The sequence below is a fragment of the Priapulus caudatus genome, unplaced genomic scaffold (genome assembly GCF_000485595.1).
Source record: "Priapulus caudatus unplaced genomic scaffold, Priapulus_caudatus-5.0.1 Scaffold1662, whole genome shotgun sequence".
Lineage (NCBI taxonomy): Eukaryota > Metazoa > Priapulida > Priapulimorpha > Priapulimorphida > Priapulidae > Priapulus > Priapulus caudatus.
In genome coordinates, this window is record NW_014578723.1 from 5,307 (window position 1) to 29,916 (window position 24,610).

Below are 24,610 nucleotides of genomic sequence, written 5' to 3' on the forward strand. Positions count from 1 at the left end.
TAGAAATTAGACCCCCTTAGATGCGTTTTCTGCGCGAGCAAGGGGGAGGTCCAGACCCCCTGGACCCCCCCCACCCTCCCTGTACACGCCCCTGTGTTGGCAGATTGGGGCATTGCACATGCATGATGACTCAGACCAAATGCAAAGGCAAGGTCTACTTTCTTCACCTAGCAATACTATTAGTATTACTACTAGTAGGGATATAATACCAGCAGGAGTGAATAATAATACTATTATTGATAGATATATTATTATTCACTCCTAATAGTAATATACAAACTTTTCTTATACCCTAATTACAATCCGAATGGGATTAGTGAAAATCATACTGTTCTGCCTCCAGTGTTTCGACCTTTTCCATTAGAAATTTTTTAACACTAGTTACTTAAAACTAGTATAGATCGAATTTGCTCTAATTTGCTGTGGTAGAGAGTTCCAAGCTTCAATTGCAGTATAAATAAGTTTTTCCCACTGCTTCCTACCCTTTGTTTAAATATATAGACATCTCACGTTCACTTGTATTGAAACTGTGGACTTCAGATGTTAACATGAATCCTTTGTCATATACTGTGGGCTGAGATTATGTAATATTTTAAAACCCCTATTAACCTTTAGTTGCCTTACTCTGTACTCTACTGGTACCCAATTTACAGCCTTGAACTCTCTAGCACCTGTGTGTGCTCTAGTACCTGAGTTTAGAACAAATCTAACATGGCTCTATTTTGGCACACTTGAAACTTGGTCCTTGTGCACTTTGTGAGACTGCTGTACCAGATTATGAGATACTGCATGCATAATCAAAATGACATTGAATTAAGGCGGAAATTAGTAATCCTTTACATTCTGTGTTTAAATACTTAGGTTTTCTGAAAAGAAATTTCAATCTATTGTTAACTTTTTTTACAACCTTATTTCCCATTACCTTACCACTCATGGATTCATCCAAGTCTATTCCTAGATATTTAACTGTTTTTATGTTCAATTGCCACCCTATTACATCTGATGTCTAACTTTGGATTATCCCCGAGTTTCGGACTTTATAGTTCCGAAAATAATACTTTGTTTTTCCTAGATGCAAGGATAAAGTATTGTCATTGAGCCATTTATTTATAGATAGGGACACAATTTGTTTGTTTTCATTTGTTTTGTTACATTAATTTTATACAGCCCAATTGGCTTTTTAAAAATCAAGATCTATTTAAAACATTTAAACAGGGGGGGGGGTACAAAGTCATGTGCGATTTGTGTGACTGCCATTGATCATGTAATGTACCTACACTTTTCTAGGGGGAGCAGCTAGCACCCCTAGCTACGGCTAGTGCTGTCAATCGGTTGTAATTTCGTAATCGATCATCGGTTGGACCCAAGTAACTGACGATCGGTTACAATCGGTTACTCGGGGTGTTGAATGCCTGCGTGTGTGTAACGTCGTGTGCTTGTTTAGCCTTGTTTACTGTTTGTTTTGCACTGTTTACTACTGTGTGTATAATACATGTATGTTAATAAAGGATAACTTGTATAGTAGCGATAATATCTCTGATTCTCATCACTTTTCCAAGTTTTCTTGTTCAAGTTTTACATTCATTTTGATTTTTTTTCCGATGAAATCGATTATGGATTTTGATAACCAAGCGCTTGGTTCGAGCCACTGTTCAACCGATGATCGAGTATAATCGATGATCGTGACATCACTAAGCGCTTGGTTCGAGCCACTGTTCAACCGATGATCGAGTATAATCGATGATCGTGACATCACTAGCTACGGCCCTGACATATATCCGAGTATTAACTTTACTCAATAAATTTTCAATTCACATTGCGTTGAGTTAATTGTGGTAGGAATTACGCTGACAAAAACTATACGCACACATGCACTACCTATACGTTGGATAACATTTCCTAGCAGTTTTACTAACATATTAGAGAGCTGTGCAGTCCTTCGTACCTCTTGCAAGGGTTCCTTTTTTGGAAGGTAGTCAGTCTGAGAAGCAACTAGAGAAGTCGTGGAAGAATATAAGCAGTGATGTCGTAGACAGATTATTTCTTACAACCTCACGCTTGGTTTTTAGTGCCTTTGCCTACATACAGCTTTTCAAGTATATATGAAAATTGTACAACATTAATATAAATCAAACAGCATAAAGCAAATAGACAACACAAGACGGGAATTAGAGTTCATATAGCAATCTAGATAAGCTTCTTTATTATATGCAGGAAATACTTTTAGCATACGACTAGTCATTACTACACATACATAATCACTCACGCGCATATGCCCATGCAGACACATACACGCACGTATGTACAATAACATCGCTATCCCTATGACAAAAGAATACAGTAAACATGTATACAAATTACAATATTCTACACGTAGTGTGTTACCCTAACCCTAACCTTATCCTTACCAAAACACTGAATCGAAGGGAGAGAGATAACCATATTTAACATTCTATACTACAATGAGTTCTGCTGGACACAATACTGTATCTAGTCTCGGTAAGAAATGATCACAATTTTCCCCTAAATATTCCCCTACATGCAAATTTCATTACGAATAGCGGAGCACACCAAGGTTCACATATCAGCACAATGAAAAAATGTAGAACGACCCACTGCATAGGACCCAATTATCATTACACGTTGATTTAGTCGTTATGAACATTGACTGGCTCATGATCATACTATGAATCATGGACAACAGGTTTTTTTAAACTTAATTACATTTCGAATTCACTCCTGACGATCAAATTGTGAAATTCAATACTGACGTCATAATACTAATAGCTTGGATTGTATCGAAAATGCACTGAGCCTGAATCCCCGAGTGCAAATAATTTCGCTACGGTACAATGTCAATTCGATTCTTAGCTGGCATCACAACCAGCATTTTCTTTATGTAATTCTTCACACTGCCGACAGTTATCAAAATATCATAACATTTACACTGCACTTATATCCTGATTTGTTTCTTCAGGTGAAACTAACACTTCACGATCTTATGAGACGTGTACCAACACTTGCTCTGTTTTGAACATCACCTGTGTATGAACATACAGGAACACATGAATTACAATTACTAATTCATTAACCTAGCCATGGTCAGAACAAGAATACTTGTTCACAAGATAGCCACAGACGAACAAACGTTTAAGAACAGTCAGTAATTTTAATAAAAATAATAGTAACCATTAACATGATACAAAATCACACCTGCTCCACTGATGACTGTGATGTTCATAAGATACAGTGGTTGAATATGTAGCTATTTTAGTGTACTACCGTACTGTACACGACGAATAGAGTATGATAATGTACGTACAACATCATCAACATAAACTAGAACTGAAGAGCAGTTTTACTACTTCGTATTAACTATAGGTTTAGACAGGCACTGCATGTACACTCGTCACGTTGTTTAAGTAGGGCTCATAAGGTCTATGTCTCCCTTGGTACTGCCGGAACGTACCCTGGGTACGGTCCGGTATACCGGAACGTACCCTGGTAACTATCTGATATGGTTAGGGTTAGGGTTAGGGTTAGGGAGTAGGCGTAGGCGACACCCTAGACTCGTTAGTGGAGTAGGCGAGGTACGGTCCGGCATATAGAAGTTACCAGGGTACGTTCCGGTATACCGTACCGTACCCAGGGTACGTTCCGGCAGTACCCAGGGAGACAGGGCTTAAGTAGGTCTATCCTATTATTATGTACACGGAAATGTACACAAAACGCTCTGTACAACAAACACAATTCACAATCAAACCGTACAAAAACAAATTGAACACGATTACATTCATAGGGTTCACATCAAGATAAAATATGGGATTTGCTATACTAATAATAATAATGAATATACAGTAGATTGTCCCAATAAAAACGCAAGTGCTATCACGTAAGACTGCAATATTTACACTTAATGTATACGTTACCTTCGGATACACGGTTAATAGTGTAATCACATTGTCAAAATAAGACATCATGCTTCGAAACACCAACATAATAAACTGCTGTACTCAGCTTGGCATGAACACCTCAATTTTTTTTACTATTTATAAAACCTTCCACCGAGTAATTACGTCCATTAGAATTATTTCAGCGGTATTAATATAACACTGCAAATAACATGAATCTGCATGCATTGCTTCACCATGAAAATTATTTCTTATGCTCACCTAGACGTACAATTAAATTGTAAAAGAAATATTTAATTATGCTTGGAGTATATTATCTAATTACATACATACATATTTTCAATGGTATGCTCGCTAACTAGGTGTGCTTTTTCACAACTACTAGCTAGAATCACAACCATTGTCCTAATCTCACAAATATTCTGGACGTGATACCCACATCTGTCTAACAATGTAATTAAAATTCCATTCCCATAGTGAGACCATCTCAAGCTTGAATTTTTCAGCACCAAGCTCTGAATCCAAACGAAGCGAGACTGCTTGTAAAATGTATACAATATACAGGCTGGTACACCAAAATCTACGAGCTACCAAAAGGTAACTAGTACCTATAGGCAGTGCACTAGATATAAACACAACCATAATGCACTTATTGTTTTAAAATCATAACCAACTTGCTTTAATAGGCCAAGAATCTCGTGTCATGTACCTGCCATTCCACATTTCTTACCATAAAACTGAAGTGTCCTAGTAACACAGTGTGACACACCAGTGCATCAAGGAATGGTCCAGTTGCACAATGTGACACATCTTGGCAGAGTGGAAACACCATTTGGGGGGGGGGTAGCTACTAACTAGTGCCTAGTTACCATGTTTAAACTGCTCTGTATATTATGTATATGTAAAAACGATATAACATACAAATTATACTCCCCCAAAACTGAGCCGGCCATTTCTGGGTGGAGCACTTCCATCATAATTCCGAGGTGACTTCGTGCTACTCATGGGTATTTGTCAGTAGCACATCTGTAGGCAGGTGTTTGTTCTCCTGTAACGTGAGGGGAAAACCTGGAGATGAGGGTTGGTAGTGCAGCAAACATTAATCCCGGTTTCCTACGCGAGGCCTTTGGCTGAACCCAGGTTCAACTGTGAAACCAGAAATGGTGAACCATGTTTTCCATAGCTTGTGTCAGTTGAGACTAGCTTTCTGCAGAAGAATTTCAGGTTAACCACGCTTCCTGCAGGCAGATTTTACATTAGGCACATCTTCAGCAGGTAGATTCCTGCTGATCCAGGCTTCCTGCAGGAAGAATTTGGGTGAACGAGTCATCTTTTTTGGAAGATAACCAAGTGAACCAGAAAGGATTCTGCAGGATGAATTCAAGTGAAGCCAGCCAGTGTGGGTTTCTTACGTGTACGTTTGGTCTCCAGTAGGTAGGTGACATCGAGTGGGTTCTTAGCATTAGATAACTTTAAGAGTAGCTTAGTCAGGTGGCTGTTGAGGTGCTCCCTCTTTTTGGCCTTCTGTAAATAAAGTGATGTTGCTGTAATTTATCATCAAGTGCAATTAGTTACTGAAGATCTATTTTTATTTAAATGCAAGCCCAATATTACTATATATAATGTGCGAGATAAGGAAGGAAAAAAACAATTTTAATATTTTTTCTGCTATCAATATATTGCAGCACAAAGTGAGGTAGGAAACTAGGAATATCATAGTAAACAAAGTTTGATGTAGTGCAGCCACAGTAGCTTGTTAGGATTACGTGCACATGCAATAGCAGTGAAAGCAAGAAAGTAATGAATGTGGTGAATATGAATATGAATATATATATATATATATATATATATTGGATGGGCTTGATAAACCAACCACCTGTGAGGACAGAAATTACAAAAGAAGACGGACACTGGACACTTGGCAAGCTCGTCGTATCAAAGTTATTGACATGATTCCAGTTTAAAATGTTGACAGATTCTACTTAAAATGCCCAGCATTCAGTCTGAGGAAATCTCATCCATGGATGCCCAGCATGCGAAATGCAAACCAAAGAACGAAATTTATTGCAATTGAATTTAAAAGAACGTGGGTGAAGCATTTAAAAGATTCAGTGACCTAAGCAAAAACGGTTGTTAAAATGTTATATGAGGCTGCCAAAATCAATCTGCAATGAACTCACAAACTTGCAAAACAACATATTCTGCAAGTGTGCAGGCAATTGCAAATAGAGGTTATTAATCGATATTTGCTACATACCACACAGAATTACAACACAAATAATTTTTGTTCATCTGCAAGAAAATCATGTTGTTCATATGTGGATAACTGTGAAATCAGTAATTGGTTGCTATTACAACAATAACAGCAACAACAACAGGCGCCGAAATAAATTTATTTCAACTAAATTGACCAGAATTGTATATGCCATGCTATACCAGTGTTTCCCCTGCATTCACAGGAGCGAGGCAGCCGCTGAGGAGGCCTGTGGCACAGCCCAGTGTTTTTATGACCGCATAGCAATAAGTTCATATGTCGCAGGGGTTATCGTGGGGAGTGAGGGCACGACCAGTGACACCTCCTTACTAGGGGTGTAACGATACACTGATGACACGATACGATACATATCACGATACTTGGTCACGATACGATACTTTTCGATACGATACTCCTGAATATTGAAAACAGACAAACAGTATTGAATTTCAAATAATAAACTTTAATTTCATACATAACTTTACCATAAAACATGTATAACAAGTGCCGCAGAGCGACAGCGCTCAACTGACGTGTACTGTAGCCAGGTATTCTTCTGATAAACTCACTGGCAACCGAATCAAGTGCGCCCTCCTGCCACCGCTGTCACGCTCAGAGCACATATCTAGGATACTACTATACAGATCTAAATGTCAGGGGGCTCTAATATAGCAAAAGCAGTTCAGTCCTTTGTTAACAGTCAACAAATCCATGTTTAACCCTCCTCTTGAGGGTCAAAAGGTTATCAGACACTTACTCTTCGCACGTCAGAGGAAAGTCGATTTCATGGTCCTTTCAATAAAGTGATAAAAACGGTAGGTCAGCGCTGAAACCAAAAAGTTTTGCACTCGGCTCCGTTAGACCATGTCTCAGAAAATGTCTTGATATCTGACCTTTCCCCCACTGCCTTTTGACCTGTGACCTCCAATTTCACGCTGGTGATGTGTTTCCTCCCATCACAACTATACATCGAATATTAAGAGCGTTAGGTCAAGCCGTTTGAGATTTGTGCCGCAAATTCCGTAATTTCCTCCTATACCTTAAGTTAAGGAGGGAATTTCCCCCTTCCTTTTACCACCTCTTGACCTTTACCTTTGACCCCAGCTTCGACATCCCAACTGCGTTTTCAGATTCCCCCCCCCCGCCACGCCCCCAATATCGTGCGACCGACGTCGAGCGGTTAAGATTTGTGTCCAACTGTTGATGGATGGACGGCCGGACGCACGCTCATCCGATTCTACAAGCTGCATCTGACTATGTCAGATGAGCTAATAATTGGATATCAAGACCTGTCCACTGCAGAGCATAAAGCTTTATAAGAAGACACTACATTATTAGTAGGTTTACAGTTTGGAGTACAAACTTAGCAAGGCACTATATTGTTGGTAGGCCTACAGATGAGTACACACCCACAAAGACACTATATTGTTGGTAGGCTTACAGAGGAGTATACACCCACAAAGAAACTAGGTTGCTTGCCACACGCAGGACCACACATCCTCACCTTCTCCTCCTGCGACTGCTGCTTCACAATGGCCAGTGGGATGTCCTCGTCATCGCTGTTGGGCCGGTTGCTGATGCTGCGTTTTGCTGCCAGAGCCAGACTCTGAGCCCGCGCATGAACGTCGACGCTGATATCGTCCGGAACCTCATGCGGCTGTCACAAACAAACACGGTGGCTGTTTTTCACAATGGACATTCTCACACAATACTTGTGGATCCACATGCAAATGCATACACACATACACCATGCTCATATGCATATACATATAAATAAATAAATAAATAAATACATATATATATATCAAGAGTAGATAATATGAGAAGAGTATTGAACACCGTTTTAACAGCGTTTTGCATAGTTTTCAACTTGTAAATATTCTATTCAATATGTGAATAAATATATTCAAACTTTACCTTGTTTTCGTCTATGATTCTCCCTTAAAGGCATAATTCGACCATTGATTATGCAATTTTAACGAATGCTACAGTAACTGAGAACGCTTGTGTTAGTTAATAAGTACTATTAACCCGTATAGAGCCAAGACGCGTATTAAGTTATTGTCCAATTAGCGTCACTGCTGGATTACTAAAGAATGTCCTAATGAAATCGGCCGCATCCAAGCAAATCAGTTGTTTGGACAAGTGTACAAACTGCGTCAATGCCGGCCAGTAACCGGTCGAACCGGCGAGGCGGTTCATACAGATTATAGTGCAGCCGCCACATTTTCGCAGCGTATGGCTCGGCGCGTCAGTCAATTGCGATCCTTGCTTAGTCTGAGTGCGCATTCCGTACGTTATGGTTTTACTCTTGGGATCGGAATAAATGAAATACGAAGTCTTGAGATTACAAGCAACATATAATATGTGGCAACTAGGCAAATAATAACACTAGAGGCAAACAATTCGATGCTCAACATCCTGGAGCAACATGTGACGTCACCACCGAACCCGAACTCGATGTTTATTTTGTTGGCTATAAATTTAGGCGTTGTCGCCAGATTACCAAAATCTTACGGATTTCAATTAGACATTTCTTAAGTAATTAGCAGTGATATTGCACAACTAATACGCGTTTGCTATAAGGTAATGTACTATTTAACTACACAGGTGCCCAGTTACTGTAGCATTCGTCAACTTTGCATAATCGATGGTCGAATTATGCCTTTAATCATATGACACCACAATTTACCTGAAAATCGTATGTTGTTCTTCAAAAAGTTTCTTTGAATACGACACGGTTTCACATCAGTTTTAACAAATGGATTAGTGTTCTATTGTCTATGAACGGAACGCTGGGGCTGTTGGGGATTATTAGCCATCGAATTGTATTCAGCGGTGTAGCGTTTCCAGCGTGCTAAAAATACATGTGTGCTCACGCGACGCTAGCAGCTGATTTTAGCTGTGTTGCCATCGTGTTCCTGATGATAAGGAAGCAAAACAAGTTGCTGTTACTGTGCTTACCTAATATCCACTACAGCCCCAGCGTTCCGTCATAGACAATAGAAACACTAATCCCATACCAAAGTTTGGCCGCGGAAATGCGTCCATTTGTGTAAAACTGTGTGAAACCGTGTCGTATTCAAAGAACTTTTTTGAAGACACATAACGATTTTCAGGTAATTGGTGGTGTCATATGATTAAGGGAGAATCATAGAGCGAAAACAAGTAAAGTTTGAATATATTTATTCACATATTGATATAAATTACAAGTTGAAAACATGCAAAACGCTGATAAAACGGTGTCATACTATTCCCTATTATCTACTCTTGATATATATATATGTTTGGTGGTAAAGATTATTTTGAATATAAAGCAAGATTGAATTAGCTGACATTTATTTATTCAAAACACTAATTTTAACCATCTAGCTGTGATCACAGTTCACGTACACTGTACGTAACTACAGTTGCTAGTATGATGTTAAAGGTTAGTTAGTATGTTCTAGTGGTTCATTGCGTTGTCCGGTGGCTGAAAATTTTGTTATTAAGAATAAATAAACATCAGTTAATTCAATCTGCTTCATATTCTCTCTCTCTCTCTCTGGTATTCATCCCCCTATTCTCTTTCTCTCCCGGCAATATATGGTGTGTGTGCGTGCCTGCTGCATACGTACGTATGTGTATATACATAATTATACAATTGTACACACACACGCACGCACGCACGCACGCACGCACGCACGCACGCACGCACGCACGCAGCACACACACACACACACACACACATATACAATTATTGTTATATGTACCACGTGTAAACTTAGACAACATATTGGTACAGATACACATTGGTGTCAAAGGACTGAAATATGGAAACAGAAAAACATCAGGGGCCCAACAGCAATGCTTTATACGTGTCCAATTCTCATTAGGGTTTCATATTATCTCCTTACAAGTGCATTAGTAATTTGCATTTTAGTATGGTATTACTTATTATGCTCATTCAACATTCACAAATAAAGACTAAAGCAAATAATATATACACTAAAATCTGCAATAAGGTAATAAATATGTATAATAATTTATTCTTACCGAATAAGTTCGTTTAGGCTGCAACTTCTTCTCAAAGAAGTTGAATGCATACGACTTTGTACAGATTGGGTACCTGAAATTATGCAAAAATATTTGTAAATATTTTTTTAGTAGCAACCTACACAGTTTCCTTTAGGGCCTGCAACATTCTGTCAATACTAAAAAAATAAACAAATTTATATTGCTAAGGTTCGCTTTTGCAATCAACACACCTGATTCTTGAGATTTTGTTGAACAGGCGTGCCGTCTTATCCAACCTGTACTCGCAGATGTAGCAGTCATTGGCTGCCATACCTACAGGACAACCCCTGCAGTATGTGGCCAGATCCATGACACAGCAGACACCAACGATGGAATCGAGCGGTATTATCTCGTACAGTGGGACCCGAAACACCTGTATGAGTAAAACAGGCTCGTAAGGCAACTGTACCACAAACGTACGTCATATCAACACCATGAAACCTGCACCCGATGACTTGTATATTTATTCACGTAGAAACTGCAGGAGTCAAAAGAAAAATGTCATCTGTTAAAGCAAGGATTTCAAAGATAATTTCCAACCGGTCTCGTGTTTTCCTCACTTTTACGACACTTAACGTTATTGCTTGAGTAACAGCAACTGTCTAGAGTAACGCTAACATGTCTTAGAATCGTTGTACTTAGCTATATTAACCAAAACATGTACGGTTCGAATTTTGATTACTGGTTTTGATTTCCGCAGCCGTTTTATTGCGAACCTCAGACTTTCTCGCGCTAGCGCAAGACATCGGCCAAGAAAAAGCAATGTAAATAAATGCACCACGTTCACTTTACGGAATCAGATGCCCTTTTGTTTGAATTAGGCTCACTTGTTTTGAAAATGCCAGTTGCAAATTAATTGTCACTATCATCAAATATACCACGTATCATTTATGGTGTTACGACGTATTCAATTCCATTTTTCAATGCTATAACATAAATTCTTAGTTCTTTTCAAGTTGGTGTAGTATGTAACATATCAGCTATTAGGTGAGACTCTATTTCACTATATATTTTTCCCATATTGTCCATTTAAAAACAAAGATTTGGAAATAATTCCTTCAAATATTGTTTTTTACTTCTGTCGCTCATGCCATATGAAACATTTGTAATGTAGTTTTCTTGACCGGCGTTTTTCATTCCGAAACATGGCAAGCATTCCAACATTTTATAGAGTTATTCACAATTGGGAAACAAAAACTACCAAAATCTAACTCGCATCACTAAAATGTGTAAACAATACATCTTTAGTCGAATGTTACAAGCTGTTTGAGTTTATTATAGTCAGGAGACCGGGCCTGAAATTTTTAACCATCTACACATATGAGCTAATCTTGCTTGTAAGGTGCACGGATAGCAATCAAAAAGTACTGCACATAGACACTATATATACTAACCTCGTTAGGAAAGAAGCGCCTTGATGGTTCATGGTAGGTCTCATGCGGTCTATAGTAGTGGTGCCCGAACACAAACTTGTCGCCCCTATACGAAGAACAGCAATAGAAACAGATGCAATATAATACTGCACTGGTGAATGACTATCTAGTGACTCAAGAGAGGTCAAGGTTTATCACCTTTAATATGACTGAGCCAATCAAGGTAAATGTGATGTTTGAGTAATAAACTCTATCTAGAAAATGTGTACAAACAACATAACAGGCATAACTAGACAGAGGGCACTCACGGAGTGCATACCTCCGCCAGCGACATACGCCATACGCCCCATGTAACATGTATGTGTTACGAGTTGGCTCACCGCTCGCTGCTGGCTGCTGCCGACTGACTGGCCGGCTGCTGACTCGACGCAATAATATCGATCGCGCGAACACACTAACACACGAACACACTACACGAGAGCGATCACATAACCTCATCCACTCCGTGGGCGGAGGTAATTACAGGCATCTTTAGCACTGCTTACTCAACTTACTTGTCATTTTTCCACAGCTTTTCTACTCTGAATATGTCAACTTGACTCTTGTCAAACTCATGAATATCCCTGAATGTAGGGTAAGTATGTGTAGCACTTCCTGTAGCAGTGATAGAACCTGGGCTGCAATCTATAAAACACGTAAGCATATTGCAAGAGTGAATGCATTGTAACTAAAATGCATTGTGACTAACTTGAAATAACTTGGTAGGTGGCAGGCACATAAACAGGAGGAGACCAATTAACTACAACCTCAATGTGTTCTATTTAGAACGGAAACTTTATATTGATTAACTGATTTGCCTAATTTTACTGGCAAACTCACTGAAGCACTTGTTTTGGCTTGGTGATTTAAAGTAATGATTGCAAGCTGTCCGACAATTATTACATATTTTTCCAACTATTACAATACTTACATGTATTGCTTGTGTAACGGGAAATGCCTAAAGTAAGGCTAACATGTCTTAAAATATTCGTACATCATTAATTAAATAAGTTCATTCGGTTGGTAGGTAATAGATCTTTCTTGGTTAATTTTTACACAACCGTTTTGATTCAAAACGTACTGCTGACGTTTCACCTCTTATCAGAATGCTTTCTCAAAGCTGACTGAAGTTATTAGTTTTGACCACCAGATGGTGTAGTGGCCAACAGCTTGGTCCACACGTGACGGAGTCTGTATCCCCCCTCATCACAGTAGATGTTCGGGGTCTTGCTGATCCAGATGGCTTACTTAATCCAGCGCCTGATTTTGATTGGCTCGCGATCGATAAGCTTCGAATTATCCCAATCGATGGTGTGATTGGCGGTCGCTACATGGTCCGTGATCGCAGATTTTGTTATTTCGTTATGCCGACTGTTTGCGTTGCGCCCTTGTGAAAGATTTGGGAGCTACGGTGTCTACGTCCTTTTTATGTTCTTTAAGGCGGGTTTCTCCAATATAACTTTTTCCACACTGTGACACATTGCACACGGTATCTTGTAGGCACAGTCTGTAATGTTGTGTATATCTGTTCTGTCCTTAGGGTGTACTAAATGCCTTTTTAAGGTCTCAAGCGGTTTAATTGTTGATGCCACGCCTGCATTTTTTAGGTGACATTGAACTACGTCCATGACGCCTCTGACATATGGTAGGACAATCATCGCCTTCGGTTTCTCAGTGGAGGTTTTCTTATAGGATGTTGATCAGACCCGTTCAGTGTTCATCTCTTTGGACACTTTGTCTAGTGCCCAATTGGGGTAGCAGCATTTACCTAGCGCGTCCTTGATGTGGCGCGCTTCATCGTTACTCGTACATCATTACTTTTACCAAAATATGCAATGAGTAAAATTTGTTTGTTGACTTCGAATTGATGTGGTTACACGATGATGCCACTTGTTTCTCTCGAGACCCTGTCCCGACACTTTGTTAACGGTAATTTGAATTAAGCAACAGAGAAATGGAAACCAGGCTCGAACCACTACGTCACACAATGACATGTACTTTTGTCTGGTGGTTTCCAATTTTAACGGAATTATCACAATACAAAAAAAGTTGCTGCATTATTTGCCATTTTATATACCGCAAACTGCCATAACCCATATCCTGCAGTACTTTTAAAATCAGTCACACCTTCACTATGAATAGTGAAGGTGTGACTGATTAAGTACTGCAGTTAAGTATAGCAGTTTGCAGTATATAAAATGGCAAATAATGAATAATTACTAGATGAGACTATATTTCGGTATTTTTCTTGATTGTGCATTTATTTAGGAAAATATCCAACAAATAAATGTAACCAAATCAAAAATCAAAAATCAAAAATAACGAACAAATAAATGTAATTTGAATACAAATACGCCCGCTCGAGAAAAATAATTTACCTGCTAATGCTTTCGGATTAAAAATGGGACTGTGATGGATGCCATCTCCACCACCAGGTGCCACTGCTGCTGCCGGGGTTGCAGGCGTCGTTCCAGCCTTTGGAGGTCGTTCCCTAAGCAGGTACACGCAGTCACCTAGAATAATAACAAATCAAGTCATCACACTATCCCTTCCTATATCAGTGATATAACATCACATTATTTCCAACAGAAAATTTAGTAATAGTAAACTTACAGATAATAGTAAAAGATATATAGAGTTACGCATTTAAGGGTATAGACGGTGAACATAACACATACACAACTCTCAAGATAGGTTAGCAGTCTCAAAGGAGTTTAACACACATATACATAACAAGCAAACAAGTCAATGCAATCACCAAGTAATACTCACAAATCTAGCGTAGACGACTCTGCCTCTCTGCTCTAAAACGTGCCTTTTTATTCAGATTTTCATTCTAATTAGGCTGGCCGAACCACGTGACTTACGTATGTCACGCGTTTGGTCAGCACGTCCACTTTCTTTACTTTCCATAGGGAAGGGAGAGACCACTGCCCTACTTACGTGTGCTGCCTTGGCATTAATGAGGCCCGCAAGTGATTTGTCACCCGAGGCCAGGTTCTGTCACCGAATCTGCCTGCGTGATTTCTCATGAATGAGAGTGGCTGAATTTGCTTCATTACACATACCCCAAGCTTCACTGTACTAAATGTGCATCCTTGTGGAATGCTATACATTACTACCTGATATAAATTTTTATTATGTGTCAACAGCACATCACCTTTAGAGTAGTAGCCAACCATAGTTCAAAAAACTAATTGAGCACAGAAATAAATTATGGCACAAACCTTGTCTTATTTGCAGCTCATCCCTCATAAGTGTCATGTAATAAATACACCCTGGCATCGCATACATCGGCTGTGGTGTCATAGGAACCTCCTGCAACATGCAAGGAAGTAGAAAATGAATCCAATCCCACGCCAGCATGTGCCCACTGAATTTACGTGTGCTGTGAGCATGCCTTACATCGCACAAAGGTACTGCTATGCTGCAAGCATCTTGAATTGATTGGAAACATATTAGCCAAAGCCATTTTTGAGCTCATGTAAATTTAAGAACAAAGGAAAGTATAAAGTACAACAGAAAGGTTAGAGACAACTCATGACCACAGTCATCATCACATCATGGTTATGATATTATCAGACAAGATATCATGATCAATAATAGGGGGCTTCAATACAACTGTTTACCTTACTAAGATTCCGTATGAAAATTTCATCATAACATTTTATTGCCTTTTTAATTAAAACATTCATAATGTTTTAATTAAAATGTCACCACATTATAGTTGGGATTTAATTCGATGATGCTTTAGGACAAAACATTAGAATCAGGAGTGGTCTAATCATCACTAATTGTTCTGACGTCGTTCTCCTGGTGCTTCGACGTTGCTGATATTACCTTGCTGCATGGACGAGGTGAGCACAGCTCACACATGTAGTTGTCCTCGGCTCCCGTCACACCCATGCAGTCGGCATGCTGCCACTTGAGGCATTTCTCACACTGCACCATGAGCCCCTCATCCTTGTAGATATTACACAGGCAGCGGATGATATCACCATCATCTGAGTTCTCAAGGTACGCTACACAAGATAGAAGCAGCATTTGAATGCATTTATATGATATCGCAAAATAGACATCCGCACAAATTCCCCCCCCCCGTTACGAAGGCTCAGATTACAAACAATGTCCAGGTAAAATATGTGCAGCATTTCCGAACTGACAATTTCATACATCAGAGGAAGGTATATCGATTAAATAGATAATAGAAGAAGTGTATAGTACAATGGGGTTTACAGGACAAAATGTTGCTTTCATGCATTTTTCAGGAATGCAGTTTTTGTAACCAGGAAGATCCTTGGTTGTACAAAGTCCTAATGGTGTAAAAATGACATGTTTGTGTTACTTCAAAAACAAAATACAAGCAGTGCAAGCATTGCTACGCACCACCCTCCTTTGTGTTCTTTCGGCCTCGGCTGGTCTTTGCTCCATGAAATTCTTCGCCCAAGATATCTTCAAAGTACGTGCTTGAGTCGAGTTTCGCTGATTGGTAGACGGACTGCAGTCTGGACACGGCCCTGCTGATGGCGGAGTCTTCACCGTGGTACTTCTGCATGTGAACAAAATGTGCTGTCAGATACATACCATGGCAAAGCATACACTACAGAGTGATTGAGGCATGCGTGATAAAAGTGTTGGCAACAATGGCAGCAAAAAGTAGGGCAATTACTAATCAATCACCAACTAATAGCATTATTTTAGAGCATTCCGTGAAAAACCACCTGAGCATTGCGGAACAGCTTGTACATATCCTGATCAAACATGGCTATAGTCTTGTAGTGGCCAGTCATGATTTTATTCTCGATCTGGTTCAGACAGATGGGATCCTTGATCTTCTCATAGAAGTCCGCATTTCTGAAAATGAACATGTGTACCATTTTTATCGCGAATTGGTTTATTAAGATTATCACTGTTCCAGTACGCACCAGCCCTGTTTATCATGCATCGTGAAAATGCGACAATTTACATAATGGCAATGTAGCAAGACGATACACTGATAGCATGGACACAACTACAGCTGACGATAGTTAAACAAGTTACAAGAGTACATATCTTTGTGGTGATCAAATGTGGCAACTAGGTTTGCTTATCCATGCAGTTTTCTCAGTGGACTGCAAATATATTATAAACTGAGGTGCTCACCTTTTTCTAGAAGGCAAGGTGAACAAGGGCATTGCCATGACAGTGTTGTCAGCACTTTTTTCTGTGGAAACCACAATGAAAATGTCCTTGAACACCTGAGCAAGTCGTGCAGTCTTTGTCAACTCTGTGTTCCCTTCAGCCAACGCCAATCTCCGGGTTTTCACAGACCGTGCAGTCTTCAATGCCGTGAACTGCGCCATGAAGACATCTAAACCGAGCAGACATTATCGTTTGACTACTACTTTATAGCATCACTTGGGGAGATGAGGAGCAAAGTTGGGAGCAAACTTAGTACAAACAACAGTTTCAGATACTTAATTAGATGAAAGTGTCAATGACACTATAGGTCACCTTGGGTGTAATAGAAGAGAGAGATGATATTTAAAATTTGGTAAGTGTTTCATTTATGATGGACCGAAATGTGATCAAATGTCCTTATTCCCTGTTTTATACCAATATAAATTTCACTGTTTTGTCAAATGGTTCTTAAGTTATCGTTGACCGTAGGCAGACACTGAAATGCGTAGTAAAATTGCCAAAATCTACCTAATTTGCATAATTTAAAAAAAGTATCAAAACCCCTGTGATATGTTTTGGAGCCAGTCCTTATTCATTCACATACCAAAAATGAGCAAAATCCGTTGAACCTGAACTGACTTATGGACATTTCCATTTTTGCCAAAAAGTAGGCGTGGCTCGAAAGTAGGTCAACTGGCGTGCTCCAAAATAGGACGTTCACATCTCTCCCATAGGAGTAACAACTGTATGCAATTTGAAACATGTGGGTCAAACGGTTCTCAAGTTATCATTGACCGTAGCCAAATGTTGACGGACGGGGGACGGACGGACGGACGGATGGACGTACGACGCCCCACGGCAATAGCTCATCTTGACGATGTCAAGGTGAGCTAAAAATGAAATAACGTTTGGGGGCACAAGTATCACAGAAAGGATTAGGAAGATCAAAAGTTACTAGAAGTTTGACAGATCAGAGTCAGCGTAATACCTGCTTTATTCGGCTTTCTATCCCGTGCTCCATCGCTGCCTCTCTCACCTCCCTCTGGCTGCAATGCTTGCAGTCTACAACTCTCTTTAACCTACATGCAAACATTTTACAATAAATTCTTAAAAAGTACAAGGACTGTGTTAAATTAAAACGTTCCATCTCACATTGATTAACAGTAAGCCAAATTCGTATTGGAATTCATCCATGCAGAGCTTTCTCTACGTGGCTATTTTCCTCGACAGATTTCTGCCTTGATAGTCACGGGAGGGGATGGGCTAACTACCTTCTCCACATTGCGCAGCAAAAAGCAACGATGGTCCAGCACATACGCTCGTTCACGGAAAGACATTGGGCGGCGCGACAGCTGCTGCTGGGAAGATTTGGACGGTCTGCCAGAGCCCTGCAACAAAAGTAATGAGCAACTAACAACTGGCCACCAATAAATGGGAAAAAAAATCAGCAAGTGGTCGTTCAAGACCCGCATCTGTCCAGTTTGTACAGCAGAGACCACAGGTGCAAAATGTGTATTAAGTGGTACAGGGACGATTACAATAACAATTGCATGTTTACATATGTATATATATATACAACCAAGTACATTCTTTTGAAGATGTCTACTGACACATCATATCTTTTGCTCCATCATAAAGTATTTATCGCTCCATTCTCACCTTTCGGCCTGGACGCTGCTTGGTGTTTTTAATCACAGATACAGGCTGTAGGTTTCTTGGTAAGAGTCCATTCAGTTTTGGCCAAATCCTGCCACCGAGAAAGCCACTACAGTTTGCACTCCCACACTTGCACTCCTGTAGAAAAAAACCAGAGGAAGCCATTGAAGGTCGTCACTTTTTGTGGCAGAAGAAAGTCAACAATATGTCAAAGGTAACGCATATGGGAAAATTTCTACTGCGGATAATCGAAACCATCAATCGTTTTTCAGAAAATTTACGAATTCGGCCGATGTTTTCAGTCTACAGCTCACTTCAAGTAAACATCTAGAAATGTACATGTGACAAATGACTAGCTTGTTTCTCTAAGTAATTATAAGTGTGATCTTTTCAACAAGTCTAGTAGCTATAAGATGTGTGTTGTCATCAGCTAGTCTGATGCACTGTGACACTGTGCACATGACCTCATATCATCCCACAAATGCCACATCGTATATTGGTTGACTTAAACGAGCTGGCATGCCTCTCACAGAGGAAAAAAACATGCAGCACGATCCTCACCTGTTTGGCATCAGAGTTGAAATCGTGGAAGTTGTAGTTATAGCTGAGCTCCTCTCCGGGCTCGATGTTCCGAAGTGCAAACAAGCACATCCTATACATGCCATTCACTGACCTGCAAGCAAGCAATGCCACGACGACATCAGAAATGCATACAACTGACACGTAATGCACCAAACGTTTATAGAGAAAACTTGTTCTTACACCACACATGCTCATTGAAAAAATTTACCTAAAAATTACAAGTATACGAAAAACTCTGTTGCAGTTTTTCTGCATGACAAGTTTACCTGAAACTTATACTAATGCAGGGCAAAGAGACATAAGAAACTCATTTCCCCTTGAAAAAAGACCAAACTGACAATTTACCGAGGTGCAGTCAAAATGATGCTAGTATACTGTGTGTGACAACACTACCAACTAGTAATATTAGACTATATAACTAACTAATATTTAGAAAATAAAATAGCTAAAAATAAATAAATAAACAACAAGAAGGTTAAGATAATCTCAATATATCAGTTTTTAGTTCATGAGTGGCGTGTTCCGAGTACCATTTCTGCATCTCACAGTTCGGATCGCATGAGTGGTTGACGAAGCGACCCTCGGCTCCGTAGCGGTATCCATCGATGTACGTTCCACTGTCGAGGTTCAGGCAGTAGTGGTGCGGTGCATTGTGGTAGACCTCGGTCATGCGTCGTCGAAACTCCTGCTCACTGACCACCTCACCCACGTACTCCAATATGAAGTCACCTGCAGCACGCGTGATAGAATGCAAACTTAACTAGTAGTATGATCAGTGAATAGAAGACAAACAAGACATAGTACATAATCGTAGTGTATATAATAGTAATGTATATACTAGCTAGCTAGGTAGGTAGGTAGGCAGGAAGGTAGGTAGGTAGCTAGGTAGGCAGACAGGAAGGCAGGCAGGCAGATATGTAATGCATTATAGTAGTACTATGTCACCGATATAATTATAACAAGTGCCGCAGAGCGACAGCGCTCAACTGACGTGTACTGTAGCTGGGTATTCTTCTGATAAACTCACTGGCAACCGAATCAAGTGTGCCCTCCCGCCACCGCGTTCGCGCTCAGAGCATAAATCTAGGATACTACTAATACAGATCTAAAATCTATGATAGCTAGGCTTTGCTATACCGGTAGTACAGTAATAAAGATACAGCTATGTAACTTTAATGACTTCACTATATTAACATGTTATCATGGATATGTGTCGAGCGCGAGCGTAGTGGTGGTGGTGGGAGAGGGTGGGGGGAGGGGGCGGGTAGAGGGAGCTCTAACTAATAGCAAAAGCAGGTGCCGTGAGATGGCGCGTGCAAGTGTTATCAATAATCAAAGATGGCATCGCCCTTCGTGCGTGATAACCTCACTCCATTGAGTTTCTGAAATCCTACCGGCTAAAATCCAAGTATATTCAAGCAGGCGAGAATTTTGCTCAGCTGTGAGTTAACACATCTGCATTGCAGGTTGCCAGGCAATCTTTAGAAAATAATATGATTTAAGGAGCGTAAACCTTGTTTAAAACCAACATTTGCCTTTGCAATTGAACTGTGCAACTGTAGCCTCACATCAACAATAGCAAAAGCAGTTCAGTCCTTTGTTAATAGTCAACAAATCCATGTTTAACCCTCCTCTTGAGGGTCAAAAGGTTATCAGACACTTGCTCTTCGCACGTCAGCGGAAAGTACATTTCATGGTCCTTTCAATAAAGTGATAGAAATGGTAGGTCAGCGCTGAAACAAAAAAGTTTTGCACTTGGTCCGTTAGACCATGTCCTCAGAAAATGTCTGATATCTGACCTTTCCCCCACTGCCCTTTGACCTGTGACCTCCAATTTCGCACTGGTGATGGGTTTCCTCCCCATCACACTATACATCGAATATTCAGAGCGTAGGTCGAGCCGTTGAGATTTGTGCCACAATTCCGTATTTCCTCCTATACCTTAAGTTAAGGGGGAAATATTCCCCCTTCATTGACACATCTTGACCTTTGATCCTTGACCCCCAAATTCGACATACCGAGTCTTTTTCGCGATCCCCCCAACGTCCCGAATATAAAGACCGTACGTCGAGCGATTAAGATTTGTGCCCAACTGCTGACGGACGGATGGACGGACAGACAATCATGCGATTCTACAAGCTGCTTCCGACTTCGTCAGCTGAGCTAAAATAAAACTCGCACTACATGCACATCACTTTTTGACATTCTTTGCAGTCAAAGAGCACATTTGCATATACAACAACCTATGTACAATGTGTATACAACGTATTAGCCAGCGAGCCGTGCAGCCGTGATTTGCACGGTCAGTTTTGAAACTGCACGGCCAAAAACAATTCTGGAGTAAGCCCCCCCCCCCGTGCTACAGCGTTCACGAAGACTGCCTATGGCGGTATGTCTGAGACACACAAAAATTGCACTTCAATATAATTTTTCTGCACTCGCACAATACTCATTCCTGGCTAATACCCTGTGTGTATACATGGTATATATGTATACAACATACCATGTGTGCACGTTAATGTGAGTGGCACTAGCATTTAGAGTAATCTGGGGTCATACCAATGCCGAGTTGTACATGACACCATTGTGAGTCACGACACCATGAGTTTGGCATGTACACAGGAAAGGCAAACCATTTAGATTAATTCCAAGTTCTATTAACAACACCATAATAATCAGGATCCATGGGCGCTAAACTTAAGTGTAGGTCAAGGCTTACCAGCTCTTATGCATCCGATTCCCAAGGTAAAAATGCTTTCTTGTTCCATCTGCATACACTCGTACAGTAATCCTCAGGTTGGGTGCAGACAAAGTGAATACACACCTTCCTTAATGGTTAAAGATGTCCTGATGCCGTGGCCGCGGTCTTCTGTGTAGAACTTCTCCAAACCCACTTCCCACTGGTGCCGCTGTATCCGCTGGTTAGCACATGCGTCAAAACAAGGGCAGAGATCTGGGGAGCACTCTGTGTACATGATTCTACAAATATACAGTAGACAACTGATGTACGGATGAATAACACATGCTACGAATTGAGATTTACACTTTAAAGGGACAGTAGCCTCTAGGATTTTACTGCATACAACTGTACTTACTGTATAACAAATCGTCTATACCCACACGTACTTGTTACCAGATACCTAATTTAATTGTTATAATTAATTACATATCAACGCTACGAAATTTGAACGGCGCCATTGACACCCGCGACCGTGCTGCCACCCCGAAAAAGTTGCGTATTTGCCAATTTATTTTGCACGTTACAGACCGAGGGCTAATCACAAAGGTGCAATTATATTTATACCTAAATGCTATTTAACCGAACGATGTTCATTTTAGGACAAATTTATCCATATTATAAGTAAAACTATATGTCGTTTATAAGATATTACAATCCTTTTGCTTTTAAATGAATAAATAAGAAACACCTTCAGTCTGTAGCCCTTGGCTGGAAAGTGGTTTTGCGCAACTTATCAGATCGTGCGCTTTGAGTGGCACCACCGTCGTTGCAATCAAACTGTAGTCGTTCGTTTTAAAACATTTAAAAAAAATATTTCTAATGGTGATTGAACCATGATACTTTTCATGTAGCGTAATTATAACCTAAATTAGCTGAAAATAACCCTAGAACCTAGAGTAAACTCTCCCTTTAATAAATACCAGCTCCTTCTCGTACCTTTATACCTAAAAGCTTTTGCTTTACATGCTAGCAACTATGTGCTACCAGACAAACGAGTACAATTTACAGCAATACAAAACACATGTGCTTGTGTCCACACGTGCTGTTCGCTGGTATATATATATACCTGTTGAGGCACTGTTCTCCACATGCCTTTTCTACTTCAGGGTTCTCAGGTCTGCGACAGGTGCACTCCTGTGGCTCGTTCCACGAGAGCGGCTTTACATCCACGTACACATCTGCAAGTCAAAGACAGATTCATCAGTCAACAATCTAAGTGTGTAATAGTGTTGCCCCTAAAGCTTTTCAATGCACTTGTCATGGCAGAAAAACTGCACTGTTGAAATGGTTGTATGTTTATTATTAGCAATTGGAATGCATTTTAAAAAAATAAAAAAAATAAAATCATAATTACTTTAATTAAAGGGATAGTAGACTCTAGGATTTTACTGCATACAACTGTAATTACTGTATAACAAATTGTCTATACCCACACATACTTGTTACCAGATACTTAATTTAATTGTTATAATTAATTATACATCAACGCTACGAAATTTGAACGGCGCCATTAACACCCGCGACCGTGCTGCCCCCCCCCTGAAAAGTTGCGCATTTGCCAATTTATTTTGCATGTTACAGACCGAGGGCTAATCACAAAGGTGCAATTATATTTATACCTAAATGCTATTTAACCGAAAGATGTTAATTTTAGGACAAATTTATCCATAATATAACTGAAACTATATGTCGTTTATAAGATATTACAATCCTTTTGCTTTTAAATTAATAAATAAGAAACACCCTCGGTCTGTAGCCCTTGGCTAAAAAGTCGTTTTGCGCAACTTATCAGATCGTGCGCTTTGAGTGGCGCCACCGTCGTTGTAATCAAACTGTAGTCGTTAGTTTTAAAACATTTTTTAATAATATTTCTAATGGTGATTGAACCATGAAAATTTTTATGTAGCGTAATTTTAACCTAAATTAACTGAAAATAACCCTAAAACCTAGAGTAAACGATCCCTTTAACCACTTTACTTTCAAAGTGCTACTTAATATACACTTACTTGATTTTATTTTCTTGTACTTATGTGCTGAGAAATCAATAAGTTCTCTTACCTACAGAAAAAATAAATATAGTAATAATATTAAAATAAACAAAAAATCACATGATAGAAACACAGCAATACCAGGGTTGATTACTGTCGTTCTTAAAATTTAGGCTATATATAAACCAATATATCTATATATACAGTATACAACAAATTTGGTACAATAAATATGAAATTTCATAGATGATGTATCAACAGAGACAAATATATTTCTGAGATCAAGGAGTGCTTAGAAATGGTCTGCACAATTGTCTACACAATCCAAGTCGCAAACAATTATAATTAAAAATAAATTTAATTATAAGCACTTTCTTTAGTGACAACAAGAAACACTAGTACAAGAAACAGGCTGACTATCATGCAAAAACTAGTTGATATTTTGGAAAACAAACACTGCCTTATAATACTTACATAGCCAGATGTATTCCCTGCACTACAAGTCTCTCCAATTTCTCCTGGAAGCCTAAAAATATACAGATAGGTGTATATCATGATCTGCATCATGGTGACAATATCAAGCCTGTCAAGAGCTGCACATTAAAAAATGTATTAGATTGTCAGATCCTGTTCCAGGAATAAAATCTATGTTGCATTGCTGTGCTTACCTCTTCCTTGGCACTCGCCATCTTTTCCTCCCCGAACTACCTTCGCTGAAACACAAATAAAATTAAAAATCTCTGCAAAAAGCCTGCGTACACGTACGCACGCACGCACGCACGCACGCACGCAAGCACACATCCATGGCTTTAAGGTAAACAGGTTGAAAACAGAATACTGCAGTTAACTAT

At 39.7% G+C, this 24,610-nt stretch overlaps 1 protein-coding gene across 2 annotated transcripts in view; it reads right to left on the reverse strand.

The window, feature by feature from the left end:
• Nucleotides 1-3,601: 3,601 nt before the first annotated feature.
• LOC106817282 overlaps nt 3,602-24,610 on the reverse strand; it is a 31,808-nt gene continuing 10,799 nt past the window's right edge. The window contains exons 4-26 of one of the 2 annotated variants that reach the window (XM_014821941.1): nt 24,428-24,472; nt 24,234-24,285; nt 23,778-23,829; nt 22,838-22,949; nt 21,856-22,010; nt 19,562-19,760; nt 19,011-19,122; nt 18,453-18,587; nt 18,065-18,181; nt 17,782-17,872; nt 16,776-16,983; nt 16,355-16,487; nt 16,020-16,182; nt 15,474-15,655; nt 14,861-14,951; nt 14,012-14,146; nt 12,149-12,278; nt 11,616-11,700; nt 10,413-10,594; nt 10,201-10,273; nt 7,670-7,822; nt 5,324-5,435; nt 3,602-4,959 (exon numbers count right to left, since the gene is read on the reverse strand). In XM_014821941.1, coding sequence (XP_014677427.1) covers nt 4,913-4,959; nt 5,324-5,435; nt 7,670-7,822; nt 10,201-10,273; nt 10,413-10,594; nt 11,616-11,700; nt 12,149-12,278; nt 14,012-14,146; nt 14,861-14,951; nt 15,474-15,655; nt 16,020-16,182; nt 16,355-16,487; nt 16,776-16,983; nt 17,782-17,872; nt 18,065-18,181; nt 18,453-18,587; nt 19,011-19,122; nt 19,562-19,760; nt 21,856-22,010; nt 22,838-22,949; nt 23,778-23,829; nt 24,234-24,285; nt 24,428-24,472 — 2,764 coding nt within the window. In that variant the 3' untranslated portion in view covers nt 3,602-4,912. Of the gene's footprint in view, nt 5,058-5,323; nt 5,436-7,669; nt 7,823-10,200; nt 10,274-10,412; nt 10,595-11,615; nt 11,701-12,148; nt 12,279-14,011; nt 14,147-14,860; nt 14,952-15,473; nt 15,656-16,019; nt 16,183-16,354; nt 16,488-16,775; nt 16,984-17,781; nt 17,873-18,064; nt 18,182-18,452; nt 18,588-19,010; nt 19,123-19,561; nt 19,761-21,855; nt 22,011-22,837; nt 22,950-23,777; nt 23,830-24,233; nt 24,286-24,427; nt 24,473-24,610 lie in introns of both variants that reach the window. The other variant, XM_014821940.1, reaches the window with a different exon arrangement.